Here is a 21,866-nt window from a genome sequence, read left to right as displayed (position 1 = left end):
TAATTAAAAAAAAATCTGCGGAAGCCTCAAAAATGCCATTGTGAGATAACTGCTATCAAATGTTACAGATTGTATCTCAGCCACTGTTGTACTTACTACTTGCATCTCAATATGAACTTCTCTTCATTTTTTTTCTTTTCTGACTTATTTTGACAAAGTACAAGCTAATGCACAGATTAATAAATAAATACAACACAATAAAACATTCTGTATCTACTTTATATGAACGTGCTTAGGAGTAGGCACTAAACATACAGTAGTAGTAGAAATAGTAGAAGTAGTAGAAGTAGTAGAAGTAGTAGTAGTAGTAGTAGTAGTAGTAGTAGTAGTAGTAGTAGTTGTTGTAGTAGTAGTACCATGTCATGAATAATTTTTTTAGTCACTAAACCAGGTCACTGAAAAGAAGAATGCTTCTCAGGTGATGTAAGTTAGAAGAGAACATGCAAGATGTTTAATGAACAGTAAGGGAGCCAAATGCATTTTAACAACTATTTAAAGAATTGCTATTCCAAACAAATGCTTTAAGTTCAGATCTGATTATCCCGATTGTCACATGTCTTTATGTGCTGATATTTGATAATTATTCACCCTTCAACAATTTTATATTCCAGAATCAAAGAAGACAGCTCATCCAGAACAAGCAGGAACTAAAGAGTAAAATATTGCTCGCAGCTTTAGTATAAAATTGCCCTAAATTTTTGTTACATAGATAAATAGATACTAACTCAGATGTGGCAAAATAAATGCTGATGTCACTTGACTCTAATTTTAACTATAAGCATGGTTCTGGTTTTAAGGATAAGCATATAAAATATTGAAGTCCTAGCTTTTCTGCAAGTCTATTCTGAACTACATGATTTCATCGTCACAAAACGATAATAGACAAGAATAAAATTTTGTTACAAAGTTCAACTTATGAAGTTGTGTATCTAATTTTACATTATCTCCACTATTGTTACAATGCAACATAGAAATAACCCTCGCCTTAAAAATCACTGAAATCTCATAAATCTTGCTGATATAAAGCTCACTGTGATATCACAGCAGTCCTTGCAGATGCACAGCAGAACGTGTAACAATACACTTTCAATGCGCAGCAGTACAGAGATAAACAACACTAACAAGTAAATATCCTGACGTTACAAGTATATTGACTAGGACCCATTGCAATTTATGCTCAATGAGAAGATTGTGCCTTGCAAATTTGTTTGGAACCATCAACATGTGCAGTGCTTACATAAAGACTAGTGTGTGATGACGGGTGTAACAGCCTGCCTTTGATTACAGGATGTCTTGATAGATTACATTAAGATAGTTCCTCCCCATGACTTACTACTTCTGTTACATTCCTTACAGTAAATCTGGTTCATTAATATAATAGATGTATTCTTGGCATTTTTTCCTTCCCTTTTCCTGCTTGGTCTACTGGATTTCCTCTTACTAGACTGCAAAATATAGTGGACATAGAGACTATTAGTTTCAGTGATTTCAGAGAAACAGCCATGCTACATCTAGAACCAGAAAATAAATTATAGAAAGACTCTAGATGGACATATAAATATTATAAATGGATTGTATTGATTTTGCACTTTAAAGCATAAATTTGTAGCATAATTTTTTGCTAATTTGGAAGTCATTCTTTATCATCTTGCCCAAAATGTTCTCCCAAATACCTCACTTAAAATCTCTGTTTAAAACCTTACATGATATGATTGCAAATTTCACTGCTTGGTGAGAAAGGTATGATATTTGTCTGAAGTAAATTTTCTAAACATATCAAGAAAATATGGCTGCTGGACATTAGAAAGCCAAATACATTTTTCCAAATTCACACCATTTGTGAAATGGTAAAAGAACAAAGCATCAAGTTGCTTCATTCAGACCATGCTAAAGAATGCCATTTCTTCTTGCTTATTCCAAGAAAGGGATCATATAATCCAGATTTACACTCACAGTATGAGGGTTATCATATCACTCTCAGTATTTCTACATTTATTTACAATTCTAAACATGAAAGAAAGGTAAGTATGTGAGTGCTGCTTCAGATACACAAACTTCTTGGTGCTATCCAGCAATGCTTGCTTCAGTTCAGTAAAAGTAGTCACATTTTAAAAGCAATCACTCTTTGAGAAGCTGATCTAGACACCCCATATTTTGGTGACATAGCAAGACTTAGTGTGCACTTTAGTTTTGGCTTAGTAATCTCAAAAACTTTATCATATGAAATACTTTATCCACTTACACATTATTTATCATTGGTGAATGATCTTCAAAGCTAAGGATGCCTCAAGGAGCTTTATAATCAGGAGGTCATTTTAAGCACCCTTTGTGTACAGGGAGGGCAGGGAGTTTAGTGTGTTACCAGCACAAAGCTTTCCCCAGTATTACAAAATCCTTCATCATAATTCTTCTATATTTACTCTTTTTCAGTGCTATTTCATCATTTCTGCCCTCTTTCTTCATCCTGTTGTCTGTCCTTACTCATCCACTGATGTCTGTCTCTATATCTTTAATTACAGTGATATTCCCTTGAAAAATAACTTTCTTGACTCATAGCAATTTTTCCTCATTCTATCTCTTCCCATAAAGGTGATAAGAAATCCTTGAGGAAGAACTGAAATTGATGGTATACCCTGATCCAATATATGCAGAGAGCAGAAAAAGAATATTATGGAATTTTAAAAAATATTCAGAAAGCAGAGAGCCCAAGTTAAGGCTGTGGTGTGACAAAAGAGAAGAATAAAAAGCCTTTCTAGAATCACAACACAATCTCTACTAGGTTCTTTAAATTCAGGACAGAAATCTGGAAAGAGAGCTGCTCTATCCTTCGGGATGCTGGACCTTTGAAAAAACAAAAGTAAACTAAACAAACTTTTTCTCTTAACTGTACAAGCAAACACCTACATCAAGCCAAAAAAAAAAAATATTCAACAACACATACACTGATACAGACTCCAAGCATCAATTTAAATTTCACCACATGTAAACATATGTTTTTTAATCAGTTGTTATTCCTAGAAATTATACATTCATCATCATTTATGCTGCGGACTCAAAGCTGCGCTGGTGAGGTTGCTGTCTGACGACACTAAATAAGAACTTCAGTTTTAAGTTTAAGCTCATTGTCATCAAAATACAAATCATATGTAAGGAAATTCAAGAATCTGAATTACAGAGATTATAGATGGTGCACAAGAGACCAAGCAGAAACTGATTACAGCCAGATTATTAACCCATGTGACTACCTATGTGTTAGACTGACTTACAGTGACCCTAACAAACTTTTCTGGCTAGAAAAACATAACTTCAGGGATTGAATGCTGACTGCTAGAATCTGTGAAAAGAAAAATTATTATGGGATTTATTCCTAGTATACTAATGGAAACAGGTATGTGGGTTTAGGTTTTAGTAGTAGAACAAACAACCGCCTTAAAAAATGCTCAACTCTTCTCAGTTTCTTGTGGTAACATTATGCAAGGTCTTGAAAATTCCTCAAGTCAAAAAGGTGTAACGTGAGGCAAGAATCTCACAGGATAAACTGTGACATTTATTCTGCAGCATTTTATTTATTATTTATTTATATTTATTCTGATACATTTTTCCTGCATGTATCCTTCATGCAAGTACTTAAGTACTGACTATGCCTCAATTTTGCATTATGAAGGTTTACCATGTCACTTGTTGCAGTCTACAATAAAAGTTTATAAATGCAGAAAACACAACATTTTTTCTAATTCTGTCTGTTGGTATGTATCAAATGAAAGAACACCTTTCCTTTCTGTTTAGGTGGGAAGACGGAAGGGGGGGGGGTCTACTGGGACTAATCATTTCATTCTCACAGACTAGATTAAAAAGTTTAAATGGGAGAAGCAAAGGCAGAATTACAACTTCACTGTATTTTCCTAAGCAATAGAGAGCCTTTAGTTGTTAAGAAAGACGGATGTCAGACTCACTGTGCATTTGTTCGGCTTCTCTCCTGAGTGGACTCTCATGTGAATCAGCAGTTTGTAACGGGCATTGAATGGCTTGAACCTTCGAGGGCACCCTGCCCAGAAGCAGGTGAAGTCCTCTCCCTTCTTCTGGTCTATGTGGATCTTCTCGATGTGCCGCACAAGCTCCTCTTGATGGTCATACAGCTTCCCGCAGTCAACCCAGCAACAGCCATGCTTGCCATTGAAATCATCCAGCTCCCCATCTTCCTCCAGCAGGGCGCCCGGGGCAGGAGGCAGCCCCTGCAGCGGGGGGACGTGGCTGGGGAGGCCGAGCGGGTGCCGGTGCTGGTGAGCGTGGTACGGCGGGGGCGGCCCTTGTGGTGGCAGCACCAGGGGGGAAAGAGGCATGTCAACAATAGGGCCTGAGAAGTCATCCAGCTGTTCGTTTTTCAGGATGTCCATTGCATGGCTGTCCATGGGCAGCACACCTTGCTGGATCACCATGTTATTTGTGGCAATCATCTGTAAACTGGCTTGCTCCAGCTGCTGCATCCGCTGGTACTCACCTGTCCCGTTCTCAATATACCCTGGAAAAGTGACACTGCCATTCGCCATGGGGAAGCCTTTCTGGGTGGTTGAAACAGAGCAGTTTTGGGGTATACAGCTTCCTCTCACTCCCAAAAAATGTCCATAGACCTCAGGCTGTGGGGAGACATTTGCTGGCGATGCCCTGGAGCTGTTGATGTAGGCTACCAAAGAAGTTGGGGATGTACGAATGATTGTATTGAACTCAATCCCAGAGTCAGACAGAGGAGATACAGAGAGTCCTCTCTTTTTGGAGTGGGCTGATTGAGACCAGACTGAGGACTGGCAAGGACTAGAGTAAGGGGAATTCTTATTTTCCATGCCATATAAGTAGGATGGTAGTGAGTCACTGGATGTAGATGCTTCAGGTGAAAAATTTGTTAAGTCCCCCAGCTCGCTGCCATTTTGTAAACCATGGTCAGGAGGAACAGAAGAAAGTGTCCTGTACCTATGTGACCACTCTTGTTCAGCACTCAGAGGGGAGTGACCTTCTGACAAGCTTAATGTTGTAGAGGCCAGAGTCTCACATGACAAGAGTGACCTGAAATAGAGGTATAATAAAGTAAGCAGTTAGACAATTCAGAAGTAGATCTTTTACCTTCACACAGACACTAAAAATTAAGGAAAAGCTACATGTGAGAAAAGCTCTCCCTAATACTAGGTGCTCAAGTTCAGCACACTCAGTTAATGTACCAGTAGTTATACAAAGGCAATATACATCTAAAAAGGTCACTTAGGAAGCCAACTTTAAAACTTCAAGATTTTGAAAGAAAGTTACTGTAAAGATTCTTGATCCACCAGTGCAGAAATTATTGCATGTCTTTACACAATTGTGGTGTAAATAGGTTTGGACTTCTGAAGCCAAAGCATTATGTTCCCGCCTTCAATGAAACCCATAACGATTTAAGTAATCTATATTTTTTCTTGAAAAAAACAGAAAGAAAACTAATCCAAAGAGAATGGATATTCAACCTGAATGACTTTATCAATTGTAATACATACAAATACTACAAATACTTCCCTACAGAAGTTTTATATATCAAAGTTACAAATACAGATGATATCTAACTGTACAAAACAAACAAAATAAATTAGCAATGTAGGAGAACTGGTTGAAGAGGTTTCCTAGATGTAATTTGAAGATGTATCTGCCTCCAAGTCAGCAATCAAAATTTTTCACTAAAGTGTAAACTTGCTGTTATCGAGCATTTTTCATAGAGATATTATGAAGCTTCTTTATGCTGCAAATATTCTTTGGATAGCTTGAAAACCCTTAAAAGAATTGTTTTTTACAGAAAGGGATAAAAAGAAAATAAAAGGGGCATCAAGGGCCCTGAGTCATGGCTGTAAATGCAGGCTGAATGCTAACTGGATTTATTTCTTTGTTTCCAGATCACAGCCAGGCAGATTTGGACTTCCTACCAGCTAGTGGTGCTATCAGTATATAAATTTCTATTTTTAAGGAGCTCTTACAATAGGAAGAGCTGGTTATGTATCTAGATAAATGTGACAGTCTCCCAGAAGCCTCTACATCTTATGTTTTGAGAATTAATTCTTGGGTTTATTATTTTAATGACACAGTTTTGAAGAAGCATGGAATTTCAATGATGGATCAAGGACAATGGAGGGGAAGCTTGACACAGCCTGAGAGAGAGAGAGGAAGTAGTTTGCAGGTGCTGTATTTGTAAGACAGCTCGCAAACAGGGAAAATGTATCTTAAAAGAACAGCAAGCCTTGCTGTGGTGACCAGTGGGAGAGATGGTTAAATGCCCCTTTGCACAAGACACTTGCTTTGTAATGCATGGTTGATCTGCTGTGTCAGAATAAGAAACGTCCTGTTCTGATTCAATGTCAGGGCAGGGTACTGTCACGGACCTTACGTGACTCCACCAGGGTTTAAACGGCACTCGCAAAACAGACTACAGACAAAAAGCACAATTAGCACGCTGACTACAATTTGCATTGGGAGAAATGAGAAAAATGAGTCTGCTCTGTCAGGTCAGTCTTGTGTGACATTTAGATCTAAAGGGATGACTGTTTGTGAAAAAGTTGATTTAGGCTGTTGTCAATGGGCTTTGTTAAAGCACAGTCCATTTTGGGGAGAATAAATCGTGCTAGTATGTTGTAACCCCAAATACAGATCCACAGTTTTCAACACAGCAAGACAAGTAAGTAAGCTTTGATTCCTCCATGCTACGATTCACACCTAGAAAATATAAGAAGAGTGTAAGGGTGTTCTGCCAGTTTTTCTAAAATTTTTTATTTTCTCTTTTATGAATAAAGAAAAACAAATCGAGCATCAATAAAAAGTCTATTTTTGTACTGACAAGAGTTTTAAGCAGATGCATAGTACGACCAGTGTCATACACAAAGCTAACAATGCTTAACACAAAGGGGCATATCCATCAGTGAATCTGAAGAAAAACTGTTTTTAACAGTCTCATAATAGGACAAAAATAAAAAGCTGGCACAGAATTTCAAGTATACAATAAGTAAGAGCCAGCTATTCTGAAGAAGTTCCAGCACTTCAGCATTTAAATTTAAAAAAATAATAAAAAATCCAGCTGAAGATTTTTTTAAAATTCAGCCAACACTGTGACTAAGTAGTTTTCTAATAGGAGGAAAATAAAGACACCTAATATGAAAATAAGGGACCAGATCTATCAGGGTGCCAGAATCTCAGATGTTATTAATTGGTGCATCTGCTCATTGTAAACTAAAACAGCTCGAGTTTGGACCAGATCTTTCATTAGCATTTACAAGAGATTACTTTTCAATTACATTGCATTCTCCCTTTGCGTACAGAGGCCACAATGTCAGAGTATAATCCAGAATCCCGAACATAAACATGGAAGAGTGGAAACTATGTTTTTCTCTCTTTTCACGGTCTTCTGTTTACTAGCCAAGAACCATCTGCTCTTTCCTAGGTCATCTTCTGACTTGCGTCAAAGCAAAAGGCAGGATTACCTCTGTTTTGATGCAATACAACTAATACTCCAAAACAGTTCTGCAGAAACTCAAAGAAGATGGGGAAGGTTTTATCCTCCATGGTCTCTACACCAGAATATAATGCTATGTGTAGCAAAACTCTCAGTTTGCCAACTGGTTTCTTTCTTCCATCAGTAAAAATCAAGATGATTCACTTCAGCTTTGGTAAATTCAACAAATAATCTGGTTTGGATTGAGCTGCCAGAATACAGTTCATAGTGCCTGAGAGATAAAATCCAGAGAAGGCACTCTGCCCAGGAAGAACCAGCCAACTTAACTTAGGCAAAAGCCATTTATAGTTCAAGAAATTTAATCAAAAAAACAAAAAAAGCTCAAAACAGAACAACAACCTCCCCAAAAAACCACAAATAAACAAAGAAAAAAACCCTGCACTGTCTTAAAAATCTGTGAGTTAGACTCTGACTTTAAACTTGTTTTGCCCTATCAAACAAATTGAGGTACAAAATTGCTGAAATTGGCATTCTTTGTGTGATAAACTTATTTTATAACACCTTCACTGATAAATCATTAAAAAGTACTCTAGGGACACCACAGCCTTGATTCTGCCAGAGTTTCAACTTGAGTTTGCCCTTAGTAAATGTTTCTTTGAAATAAAATCAAAACTGTATAACTCAGTACTGACATTACATATCCAACCACACATTCAGTGTTTGGAACCATACAGGCACACCTAAAACATAAGTAAGTAACAATTATGTAATTATATTTTTCTAGCATCAGTTTTATTTGATCTGAAAGGCTTATATTTGGATTTGTCATTTTTTATCATCTTAGCACTGAATGGTTTTTGCTGGCATGTCTGCATAGGAAGCATCATTAATTTTGTAAATTTTCCCAGGGAGCTCAGTCTTCATAACTAAAGTGACAGAAATGTTAAAAATTATCTTAAGAGTAAAGCAAGGTTTTATTCCATTAGCAAAGTACCAATTTTAATTACTTCAGGAATGTCCCTTGGCTTGTAATAAAGCAACACAGTAAATGTAAACGGCGTTGAGAATAAAGACTCTTACCGTCTTTCATAAATAAAAACTACATTTCAACTCAGTTGGCAAGGGGGAATGTAGATTTCAAAATAACACACTGGAACATTTTCTCACTGTATTTTTAACATCCAGGGACATGCCTAATGTACTTATAGGGTGGTTCTCAAATACCTGTTTTCCTCTAATTCATGTTTGCTGACAAAACTCAAAGTCATAATCTCAAAACTTATTTAAGCATTTAAAATTAATTCATAAATGTTTATCTGTGGGGTAGCGATATAAAAAGGCAACATTTACAGGAAGTGGTCATAGTTTTCTTTAGCTACACAACGGAACTAGGAAAACTAACAAGTTTTCAAGGAAAATTGATCTGGTTTATTATCAGATGGCAAACAAACCATTTGAAAGCAAATGCATTTGATGAGGAGAGAGGAACATGTGCACAGCATTTATGGGTTTTTTGGCTGTCCTCGATGTTATTTGAAAGACACCAACATGGCACACTTGGCACTATGTAGATGTAACGTGGACTATTTCTGCTTTCATCCTCCATAACACTTCCTATACCAGGTACAAAAATCTAATTTGTGACTAGATAAAACAGCCCCTATCTAATAAATATGTCCTATCATGCACAGATTTTTTGTGGCCAAATTTCACCCATTATTTGAATGATCCAAACATGAAGTATGATTATAGTTGATCTGAATTAAATTGCATGGAATTCAATTTCTCATGTCATAACAGAGAAGGATTTTCTGATTTTAATAACCAGAAATGTTACATTGTAATTAAAACCCTCTTCTTTTAAAGTACTGAATATAAAAAGGTAATTGAGGACCTTGTATCTGCTGGAGAAGCACTCAGGCTGAAAGCATTCATAGACCTTTGTAAGCTAGGGCTGATCTGGCTGCAGGCTGTTGAAAGCTGATAGGCTGAAGGTGAAAGAGCTCCCAGCTGTTGAACTGTCATGGGATTGCTGGTGACTATTGCATTGTTGCCACTGCTTTTTCCAATGGACTTGCCCTTGTGTCCATAACCAAGACCTCCTAAAATAAACAAAGCAGGTTAGTATTTATCTCTCATGAACCCATGATGAGTCACAGAACTCACATTGTAGCATCCCATGAACTCTGTCATGTAACTCCCACATTTTTATCACATCACTTTGCAAACTCCAGAAAGTAATGGGAATCTTCAGATGAGGACAAAACAGGGGACCAACACAAGAATTTTGCAAACTTCTCAAAACATAAATAGCAATATTCTATGGGGGAATTAATAGATTATGCATGTGTAGAACATGTGCTGAAGTACATAAACTAAAGACCAGGCGTGACAGAAAAACATCAGAAAAAGCACCAGGTAAAAAGCCCTCAGCTGAAGGACAGCTCTCTACGAAGATGACAGAAAGAGACAACCCAAGGAGGCTGCCAGAACAGCACCGTGCCCCAAGTCCTACCAAACCCTGCAGCTGCAATCCATTGCAAGCCCTTCCATCATTCCTACCACTATCCATGCATAAAGCAAGGAGACCTCTGATATGCATGCAGACTGCAGTGCTGGCTGAGTAGTTTCACTAGCAGCAGAGAGTTACAGCTGGAACCCAGCATTCCTCAGAGGTCTAAGTAGAGGAATCTGAGCTGAATCAAACTGAGAAGCATTCTGGACTTTCTTCAAAGGCCACAGTCTGCTCTTAATCACTGCTGCCATGACTCGAACTGAGATCTATTACACAGTAGCACAAAAGGTAGCTGGCCACTGGGACATACCTTCAAAATGCCCAGTGTACTTTTTGTTGTGATTTAGATCAGAGACGGTAGTTTAGAAGATTGCCTCCATTAAAACACATTGAGATCAGAAAGTTAAAATGCAGGTCATATTATGGAAGTTGTTGGATATCTAGCAAATTCTCATCACAGCTGAAAACTAATAATTAGACAATTCACATTTCTAGCTGCTTCCCTGTTCAGAATACTCCCCAAAGCAGGATAGCAACATCAGGACAAACAGTGAAAAGTACTTCTATGTAAACGATTTTCCCAAATTAAATCTACTTTTGTTTGGGGCATACAATTCATACAGCTTTTTCTCCAGGTTCTTCAGATGGGTTGCACAGAGATGTACATTAAGGCAGAGAGATGTACATCAAGGCATTTGTGGCTCTCCCAGTCAAAAGAAGAAAATCCAAATCCTTCAATTCCCTCCAGATCAAACAGTTCCAAGGAAAAACATGTACAGGGAATTCCTGATTCTGCACTCAACCCCACTGTGAACACCACAACAAAGCATTTAAGCTCTGGTAGGATTACAGTCTGTTCCCACTACAGATGTTCAACTAAATCAAAAGAAAAAGAGAAGGTATTTCAATTTCTTTCCTGTAAAGCAAGAAAGTACATATTGTGAACTCTGAATAAAGCTGAATAAAGCTGAATCAATGTGCTTCTCAGCAGTTGATTTTATAATGTTACAGAGAAATAAATTGGAACCAGCAGCAAACATTAGGCAAAAAATGTAAATTGCCTCTGATAATAACATGAACACTACTCCTCTTAGCAAAAAGCTGGGTGAGGTGAAATAAATTTACAAGCCCCGTTCACACTAAAAAAAATACATAATACAACATAAGACAATATATGTATGTGTGCATCATAAATGTTCAGTTAGCTATTTTTTAGAAAAGTGCCTTTAGTATGTAGAACCAAAGATATTCTGCCCTAAATTATATAAAAGTGTACTATAACAATGTAAGAAACCCAGCTGGGTTTGACACTGAAATACAGTTGTAATGCTTGGAGAGTGTATACACATGCATATACACATGCATATATATATGTGTGTGTGTGTGTGTGTGTGTGTGTATTTATATATATGCATGTATGGAATACTTAATAATACATCAACCTAATACTTAGCATTGCAAAAATGTACCAAATTTATACTGATCCTTTCCTGGATGATGCCATTAACACCCTTTACTTAAAGGCTACTTTAAACCAATTTCAGTTGTAACAATAATATCTGCTTTATCATATCTGGAAATCAAGGACTGTGCATTTGTCAGATTTCCATTAAGAAAAGGCCATATGTCATCTCAAATAACAATCTGCAATGATACAGTGAAATTACTATTTGCTCATTACTAAATCTGAGTGTCTTGAAGCTTACATGTCGGGAAAAAAAAAACAAATCCCAGTAGAAAAACCAGAACAGGTAGGAGTGCTAAACCAGCGCTGTTAAATACAGAAAGTTGCATCCTCAATGCATCCTGGTTTCCCTTTTAATTACAGGGTCTGCTATTATTATCTGTGTATAAACAGTACCTCAGGGATGCCAACAGCAGGTAAGAAAATTTGCTGTGTTGTGGTAAAGATGATAAGAAAAAATGGCCTGGTTGCTAGCCATTGAAAGGAAAACATGAGAAATTAAGTACTTTGGGGAGACTATTACTGGAATGATAAACAAAAGTTATGCAAGACTCTAGTCCTCAGGAACATTTGTCTGGTCTTTTTTCTTATGTGGAGAGGCTATAAGAAAAGGCTTTCTTAATTTGCCATTGATGAACATTTGCTGTTATGACAAAAAATTAAAATTCTTCTACTGAAAAAAAGGCAGGGAAGATTATCATGGAAGAATAAATCATTAACTCCTACCACTGAAAGAGACTGCAAAGTAAAAGGCTGCTGCTGTGAAAAGCAAAGTCATAACATTTCATCAGCTGCTTCATATAGGCATAAATGTGTCAAAAGACCATCATTAATACCTTGTCCATGCCCTGCAAGCATCACTGAACAAAATCAATTTGATCTGAATCAGGCAGCAGCATACAATCCCATCTATGTTGAACTGAGTCTGAGCACAAGATTGGAAGCTCACGCTGACTTCAAGTCCACTACAAGAGTACAGACCACATCTGATCTAGCATTAAGTTAAACAGGCGCAACGTCGACCTGGCCTGTCACGAGCCTGCTGCTGAAAGGCAAGCTGTCAGAATGTGTGCTCAAAAGCTCTGGATAAATGTCAGAACAACTATCTCCAGCATGAGCATATGGCATCACATACCCAGAGTGCCAGAGGAGCCCTCAGTCCAGGTTTCCCGTATCATTGTCCCGAAGCCTGGAAATGTCAGGATAGTGAAAGGACAACTAGAAATTCCTCGATGCCTTGAATCCACATCAGCTGAGATAAACAGGAAACTCTCAGGAGAATACCAGTAGGTTTAAATGACTGTAGATTCTAAGAAAAATATGTAAACCAATATTTTAAATAAGCAAAGGAAGTAGTTTCTTTGCTTTTATACTAGGATATAGATCAGCAGACAGTCAAACAAAGCCAAGTAGCTCCTTGTAAGAGTTACAGCTAACCAGAGCAGGTGCTTTATTCTAAATAAACTAACACATAAATCAAAACTGCTCCTTATCAACATATAACAGTAATAGTTAACAAGTAGAAACAGAAAAAAAAATTATGGAAATATTTTTATCCATTCACTTCCTCATTCATAAGGCTGCCTATTTTCCCTCTTTATTCTCTATAGTTGGTTAACAGCTAAGCTTCGCTCAACCTTGAAATGCAAAATTATTTCACTGCAATCTTCTGAAGAACATTCAAAGAATGCAGAAAAATTCAAGTACTTTAGACACACAGAATTTTAGATGAGATTTTCTTAATTTATGTAATTCTCTTACTTTTTGGAGAAAGAGTCCAATATGAAATCAGTTTCACTGGAAAAACAATTTTTTTTATCTTTTGCATAGATATTGACTGAAATCAACCAATTTCTTTGCCTATTTCTTTATGCAAAGAGCAGTCATTTGCTCATTCTTCCAAGTATCTCAGGTTAAAAAATGAAACTACTTCACCAAACCTTTGAAATTGTAAACTATGCTTTTCATATATAAATCATAGTCAGCAAAAACATATAAAAACAAAACCAGCTTTAATTGTCAGGTGTTCTGAAACACTCTACATACATACCAAATACATAACACTGGATCAAATTCAAATATCTCCTTGATTAATAAATTCTATAGTTACTGAACTAATCACTATGAAACAAAGCTACTAAAGCAATTTGAAAACCTGTCTCTTGTTACTGTTAAAGCAACAGCGAGAAATAAAGAATTACAACAAAAGATCAAAAGTTAATTTCCCTAGGGGATTTTCTGTGTACACATACATAGAAAAAGTGCACGTTAAGAGCTTTGGAAGTGGTTGGTTTTAATGTTTCCCTTGTTTTGGGCTTCCACTCTTGTTTCTGTGGACTCTCTATTCACCAAAATGGGGAGAAAAGGGCACAAACAAAAAGAATGTTGTAAGACCCTAAATACATAAGAGAACACAGACCACAGGAATAAGGCAGATTGTGTGACTGTATTCTTCACATAGATTAAACTCACCACAGCTGTTTGAAAACACATTTGGCCTTTTTTCACAACACCTTTAATAACCTGGATGTTGCAGCTCTCAGTTACTGCACACATCTTTACTGTCACCATGTCCGCAGGGTCATTGACACTGTGGGGGGGGGGGGGCTTCACGTTGCCTGGTGACTCAAAAAACTCAAATGTTTGCACAGAACACTTGCTTCCCAATGGTAATATCTAAATCCCTCTCACCTTGAGCCCGCCAAAGTTTTCAGGTTTACCCCACAGTAATTTCAGTTATATTATTAATGACTGCTAGAGAGCTAGCTCTTGTCCCTTTGCCCTTAAACTAAACAGCCACATTTCTATTGTTTCCACTGCCACCTAAGAAACCTCTATTGCACAACAACTATGTAGACAGAGACAGTAGCTGCAGGGCAGTGGATATGACACTCTTTCAAACCTTCTTTAAGTGTGTTAAACTGAAGCTCCAAAGGGGAGCAAATATATTTTTAAAAGGCAGGCTTGGGGGAATGTTGTCATTTGCCTCTACAGCCACATGATCAAATAAATTCTTTGCTGATTTGGAAATCTGGGCTTCTTCAAACTGGCATCATACTCTGAGTCCAGATCTTTTTGGAAGACCTTGAAGTTTCTATGTGAACTAGACATAAGCTCAGTCACAAGATTATTAGGTATGAGCTTTTTTTTTATAGCATGCAAGCTGGAGTTTTTCAGAGTACAAGTAAATTATTAAACTATGACTCAAAAAGTTGCTGAATTATCATTTGTGTTGCAAGTCTTACAAAATATTGTAGTTTCTCAACTACAATACACCACACAGCCACTACATGCTAGTGAAACAGTGATTCTTAGCATTTATTATCTTTAAAAACAAAACAAAACCAAAAAAAAAAAAATCAAGGATTTGTAGTTAGAGGGAAAATCCTGAAATTAAGATCCTAATAGCTCACTGTTTTTAACATTATCGTTATGACCATAGCTTATGGTTTTCTTAACACATTCAACAGTGACATTTAGTAACAGATTTTCTCCAAATCCTCTGGCAGAGTCCACTCTGAACACTGAGACAGACACACCATTAATCTGACTAGTACTGGATAACCCATGTTCTTCACTGCTTACAGAGACCTAATCTTTACAATCAATAAAAATGATCTCAAGAAAATACACTAAACAGAATTATAAGATGGCATGGTATTGAGACAGTACTGTCTATGCACTTTAAAGCTTCTTCATGCTTTGAATCTTTTAAAGGCAGCTTTTTCACTATCTGAGTGCATTTGGTAAATTAACTTTCACTAATTTTTAATGTTATTTGCAATCTTTGTATGAAGTAATCAAGCATGTACTTTCAGCAACTCTACTGAGAGACAAAAGAGACTGACAAAGCACAATGAAAAACAATGTCTCCGTTCAACTGGAACCGAGGTAAAAAATTATCCAGAACCAACCAGTGAAAACAATACCTCACAGGTGATTAACTTAGCTGGTTTAGAGCAGACAGCAATGATATCACCTACTTCTATGGAACACTTTAACCACTAAATTTAAACAAATGAAAACAGTGGTCTTGTAATGACTAAACTAAGATTATATTATGAAACAGTCAGTTTCAGGAATCTTCCAGGATAGAACAGACACAGTAAAACAAAGATTTTCAGTTGGATCTACAGACATCTGTAATATCTCATACTAATTTTGAATCCATTTTATTTATATCAGGAAGACCTACCACTTACTAAAACGGTATTTAGAAAGCTACTTTGTTTTTTTTGTTTTGCATAAAGCATAAAACATTATCAGTTAACTAGTGCGCACACAAGTTAATGTTTAACTGAACTAAAATATAAATGTTTTAGCTGCAATGGGTAACTCCCTATTTGTTATCAGTAACATTAGATGACTTTTGCTTTTGTCCTTATTAGGCTAATATGGTATGTGCTTTTCTATTGCAGAAAACTTACAGCTTTACACCTTTGGTTTGTGCTACTACTTTTCCATAGTATTAGTAACCAGTTTCTATTTACAAAACTTAGCCTGACAATTTAGTTTGTATTTCTGAAATATTAATACATTATGCAAGCCTCATAATCAAATAACTGGTACAAATCAATAGAAACTCCACTAAAAGTGCTATATATATATATATATATAAAATGGTGAATACTATCAGGGGAAAAAACCCAACAAGTTTCCTGTTGTAAGTTTCAGAATTGGCCAGCTTCTTAGAATACCACTACAATACAGACAAGTGAAAAGTATTATTATAATCAAAATGGAAATTTACAGGTGTTTGAATGAACAGAAGATAATTGTATTGGAATTAGAGATAATAAGAGATAATACCTTCCAGCTGCAGTGCCACCGGGCAATTACTGCCTGAATCTGACTTAAATAAACACAGAGCATACATCAGTATGTATATGAGAGCACAGACTACAATGTCACTTACATGTGGCATTACTTGGGAAGAAAATAAAAAAATAATATTTTTAAAACTTCTTCATATATTGTGAATTATAGGACTCAAATGAAATCAATAGTGAAACACTTTGCCCAGCTTTACAACAGCATTGCAGTCATCTGCAAAATAAATTATTTGATTCAAGCAATTTTGTTAGAATACATTTTGTTGATACCACCTGATTGCAATGCAACCACCTATGGAGGGGCAACAAGAAAACCTTCTAGAAAAAATAATTCTCTGTACTAGGTAACACTTCATCTGCCACAACAACTTCTAACACTGTTCAACCTTTGCTGCACATCTGTGCCTTTCTTCATATTAGAAATACATTCTTGGAATATTTTCCATTAATTCCTGGTTTTCTTTCCCCTCAATTTTCATTAAAACATGCTCAGATGGCTTCTGTTATCTCAGTGCTCTTAGTGTTTTTGAAAATACCATATAGGAGTTTTGCTGTCTGCAACTCTGGGCATATGTAGATCCATTACTCTAAAGACCTTATCATTCCACATATCAAAGCAAATCAGCACAGCAATATACCCTCTGTTCAGACATAATTTCTGATTTCTTGCTGTGTTCACTAGATTGTTATCTATCCCCCTTGTTGCACACCTTATATGTGTTTCTCCTGTCAGCCTGCCGGCATGGCAATGATGGGAAGAAGACCCTTTCTCTCCTCCAGGCCCCAGGCAGAGGGAAGAACTTCTGCCTCTTTCACTGACTTATAAAAGGGGAAGCAGCAGAGCACCAAGGGTAAGGGGACAGATTCTCAGGAGATGAAGGCTGCCTGAACTCCAGTGCTCTATGACAACCTCCTCCAAGCAAAACCTGCCACCTTCGGCGCACGAGTCCTGAGCAGAGGAGAGAAGAGCAAGAAGATTGCTTTCTACCTGCAGCACGGGCCAGCCCTCAGTCTTTGCCACCTAGTACATCAGTGCCAGACTGTGCTGCACGTCATGTTCCAGTAATAGCATGAGTTCAGCAAAAAAAGCATGCAATAAAGGTGCTGTTTAATGTTAAACTCTAATACCATGTGAGGCTCCCTTTCTAAATCTCTACACATAATCCAAGGCATTTGACTGCTCTTTCTCAGAAACACATCTTTCCCCCCCCAAGAGACCAAAATGTACAAGAAGCAGAAAAAGAAAAAAGGAAAAGGAAAAAAAAAAAAAAGCCAACCTGTTTAATAGTGATACCCATTTAAAACAGGTGACAAAAGCTAATGTGGAAAGAACCTCAGAAACTGCACTACGGAATATGGAATCAGGAATCTAAGTAACTAGCAGTCACATTCAGTATGTTTTTGTTTCCCAGATAAAGTCAGCTGTTCAAGGACATTACTATTTTTCAAACAATACTGTCCCTGAGATTCTGAGCAGCACATTTTTTTATTTCTTCACACTAAAACAAGATACTGTTTAAGGTTGTTTCTCCTAAAAGGTAAGAATGTTATCCTAGTTGTCAGTTTAACCAGGGAGAAAGAACAAGCATACAGCCCACATAACATTCATATTCTAAGAGGCTTTATCTCAGTTATTAGTTTAACTATTCCTTTCGTGGTTCATTTAAGTCTTTCATGCTTCATTAAATATCAATATATTTTATCACCTCAGAAAAACTTCTCAGTAAAAATACAATTGTATTTTCAAGTGCTTAGCTTCTTAACTAATATATATATTTCTAGCATGTCTATCAGACACCAGCAAAGTCTGAATTGCTACAGTAGCAGTATCTCAAACCATTATGCAAATTTCTTTCCCCACACACAATGGAAACAAAAGTACTTTTGGTGAAACAAAAGTACTTCATCAAGAAAAAGAAAATTATTTTGATACATCTTATTTTCATCATTAAAAAAATTCTCACACTGATCTTTTGCTGTTCTACCTTCACAGCAAACAGCTCAAATATACCCTGGATTCAGTAATTGTAACTACCTTGCCAAAAGTCCTCAATTCATAAAGTCAGAAAATCATGTCCTTAAGGAAGCAAGAAGACCAATCGAACTAATAGTTAAAAGTATGTAGAAACCAAAATCCAAGTGCAATTCATAAAACAAACCCCTGTGGTTAAGAGAACATTTGTCTTACCAGAAAGCTTTACTTATTTACTTATGCATAGTATGAATTTTCTCAATTCAGGATATAGGAATATGTCTGAGCTATATGGAAGAACATTTGCTAGACTGTGAAATTAGTCCTTACAAGTCTACCTGCATGATTACCACAAATTCTTCGGAAATTTCTACTACTATCTTCACATGCAATCTTGTTCTATGAAATATACAGCCAGTAAGGTACATTGCAATAACAGAATGACAGTGGTTCTAATTATTTAAACTGACTTATAGAGGAGGCCACTATCAGCATCATCATGGTACAAACAAAACCCTCTACTTATCCCGCCACCTTAGTTCTTCATGTCAATGAGAGGCAAAGCCTGAGAAAATTATACAAACAGACAGAATTATTTAAAATCTGTATTGGCACTACATGCTTCCACTCCTCTCAAAGCTTTAGACATTTTTCTTTCAGTTTAATTCTTTATTCCTTATCCTTTTCATCGGCCCAAGCCATACTAATTAATCAGAGTTTCCCAGGTCTTTTGTTGTTGTGATCAAAAAGAAAAGACCAAAATGAAAGCTTGCTTCATCTTTTTAAAGTGAGTCCATCTACCTTCCACAAAGCCAGGCTAATAAGAGGGAGGATTAAGGACAATTGAATGGCTTAGGCTCCTAAATACCAGTCCTGCTCCTGCCCTTAGCTGTCATCTTTGCCAAAATTGATTTGCAAAGAATGACGTCTTAACCACAGCTATTACTTTGCAAAGAGGAGGCTGCCGTGTTGGCAGGGTTTGGCAGCCAAAGTTGGCTCCTGACTAAGGTCTGAGGTAAGGACACAGGAAACCACAGTGGTATCCCAGCGCAATGGTGTCTGCAAGGGCCATCTGAAGGGTGGAAAGAAGTGCTCACAGACAAAAGCATAAAAAAGGCAAGTGTTTGCGTGCTCGGCTCAGCTGAGTACCTCTGTTCAAGGGTGGAAACCCACACAAATGTCCTGATGGACACTGAAATCATTTCAGGAAGCTGGTCAACCCAGCTGTGTATCTCTCCTCCATACCTCTAAAAAAAATAGAGTGGTACCCTTCTTCATACTAGTTTTAGAGAGAGAATGTGCTATTTAGATAAGAGTAAAATATTCAAAATGGATCATGTGATTTTTGAAGACACCATCCTAGTGAATTTCAGTGATGTTTAAATTCACAAGTACATAAGTAATTTTTTCCAAACAGAACTTGGCCTTATGAGCTGCTTATGTAATTTTTTCAAACTTCTGTCATATGCAAGCATTCATGTATTCTTCATACAATTTAGTGTGTGTTTTTTTAGTATTCTGGTGTGATTTTCATTAAATTGCAGGGATTTGATTCCCCGCAACTCAAGGACTGCAATTCCCTGAAGTTAATGTGAATGGGATATAAATCTCTTACAGTCAGCTGTCACTGTATCCCAAAAATGCTGAAATTCACATTCTATTCTACAGTTCATGAAATTCTATGTTAAAAAACATGTTTGCTTTTAAAGTACTTAAAATGCATACTGCAGGCTAAAAATGCAAAGCAAAGTCCATTCTACTTCTGAAAGGCTACAGAACACTAAATCAGGTCAACAGAGAAGACTTAAAGTCCTTATAACTGAAAAAAAGACAATAACCAAAACGATTGTTATAGTACTTTATCCTTTATATAACTACCTTCTCTTCCTCAAGCAACATTCAAGAATCAAGTCTGCATGGGCAGGCTGAGTGAAGAAAGAGTATGCATTTGCAGTCTGGTTTGGTGAGAGTTTTCAGTGAGTGCCCAGATGTTGTCACTTGCTGGCTGACAAACACCCTCCCAGCTGGTCTCTCCCTCTGTACCCACAATAGCACAGATAGCACAGGAGAAGAAAAGATGGAAAAAGCTCCTGGGTCAAGATAAAGACAGTTTAATAAAAAGGCAAAAACTTCATGCTGAGGCAAAGCAAAATAAGAAATGTATTCACTACTTCCCATCAGCAGGCAGGTGTCCAGCCAATTCCTCAGTCTGTGTTACAGTTGCTCAGTGAGATAAATGCCATCACCACTAATGCCCTTACATCCTCCTCCTTTCTCTCAGCTTTCATGACTGAGCACATCATACAGTATGGAACATCCCTTTGGTCAGCCAGGGTCAGGTGTCTTGGCTGTGTTCCCTCCCAGCCTCTTGCACACCCCCTTCCTAGTGGCCTTTTTCTCGGTAGGGTCATGGAGAGAAAACCTTGACACTGTGCAAACACTGCTTACCAAGAACCAAAACACTGGTGTGTTATCACTGGTTTGTTATCAAGACTGTCTGGTCAAAAATGCAAACCCTAGCACTGTATGGACTGCTACAAAGAAAGTTAACTGCGTCCAGACAGATGCAGTATACTTTGTGTAGAAAAACCCAACTAAATGTTAGGACACTCCTCTGGAAAAGTAAAAATACATGGGGAACCAGCTCAGGAGGATAAGCACTTCCCAGAGAATGTCCAGACTTCTAGCACCACTGCAGTATTCAAATTTACTTCTAAAAGCATTATCATTTTTAAATGAGAAATGTTTTCCCATTGTGAGAAAAAGGAAAATTAAACATTGAATCGGTATTAAACACTCAGCTTTCTATGGAAATAATGTAGTTGCAGGATTTCAGAAGGCTTACATTTTCAGGAAAGAAAGTATTTTGTTTTGAAACCAGGGATGTCTTACTGGTTTCAGAAATCAGCAAGAACCTTGAATATGAAAAATTTTATTCACTCAGAATAATTAAAAGCGAATTTCTGATTTCATCACATGAAGGTTGTTGCTCTTTTAATCAGCAGGTATTCTTTTAAAAGGATGTTTTGACCTAAGAAGCTCAAGAAATGAGAAATGCTGAAGGCTCAGCTGAAGATAAGTCTATAGTACTTTTGCTCCTATATTTGTATGCATTAGGTGTTGAAGCATGCTCATGTGATTAAAAACAGTATGATTTTGTTTCATGTGCATTTTTAGTTGTACCCAGCTATAACACCTACTGAGAAACAGTAACATCATTACTGCAGCAGCAATTTGTTACGTCGGGGTGATTGTGTTGCATTTCTGCTTATGGAATAAGATTTTTAAAAGAAACTACAGTTTTTAAATTAACAACTCATAATCAGATATCTGTAAAGCCTGAAGTTTTCAGTACTATATTTTGATATCCTCCATGTTTTCTACTCCTCTAATCCTTTTATGTTCATCACAAAATTTTTAAGTAGACTGACAACTTGTCTTTCAAAAGGCTGCAGCTAAGGGACAGGAAAAAGCCATCAATATTTCAAAGGTTATCCATGGGCTAGAAGGGTGCTTCACTGAACATACTATTCCATCTTGTCCCACTTTTATTCAACTTGTTTATCAACATCCTCGACAAAGGGTTCGAATGAACCTTCAGCAAGTTTGTTGATGATAGGAAACCG

At 37.0% G+C, this 21,866-nt stretch overlaps 1 protein-coding gene across 1 annotated transcript in view; it reads right to left on the bottom strand.

Moving 5' to 3' along the window:
- Positions 1-21,866, bottom strand: part of GLIS3 (GLIS family zinc finger 3) — a 154,784-nt gene that overhangs the window by 110,702 nt on the left and 22,216 nt on the right. The window contains 2 exon segments of the mRNA XM_059837001.1: positions 3,954-5,058; positions 9,351-9,558. Of these exon segments, the coding sequence (XP_059692984.1) occupies positions 3,954-5,058; positions 9,351-9,558 (1,313 nt within the window).

The sequence above is a fragment of the Haemorhous mexicanus genome, chromosome Z, assembly GCF_027477595.1.
Source record: "Haemorhous mexicanus isolate bHaeMex1 chromosome Z, bHaeMex1.pri, whole genome shotgun sequence".
Classification (NCBI taxonomy): domain Eukaryota; kingdom Metazoa; phylum Chordata; class Aves; order Passeriformes; family Fringillidae; genus Haemorhous; species Haemorhous mexicanus.
This window is presented reverse-complemented; position numbering and strand designations above follow the sequence as displayed.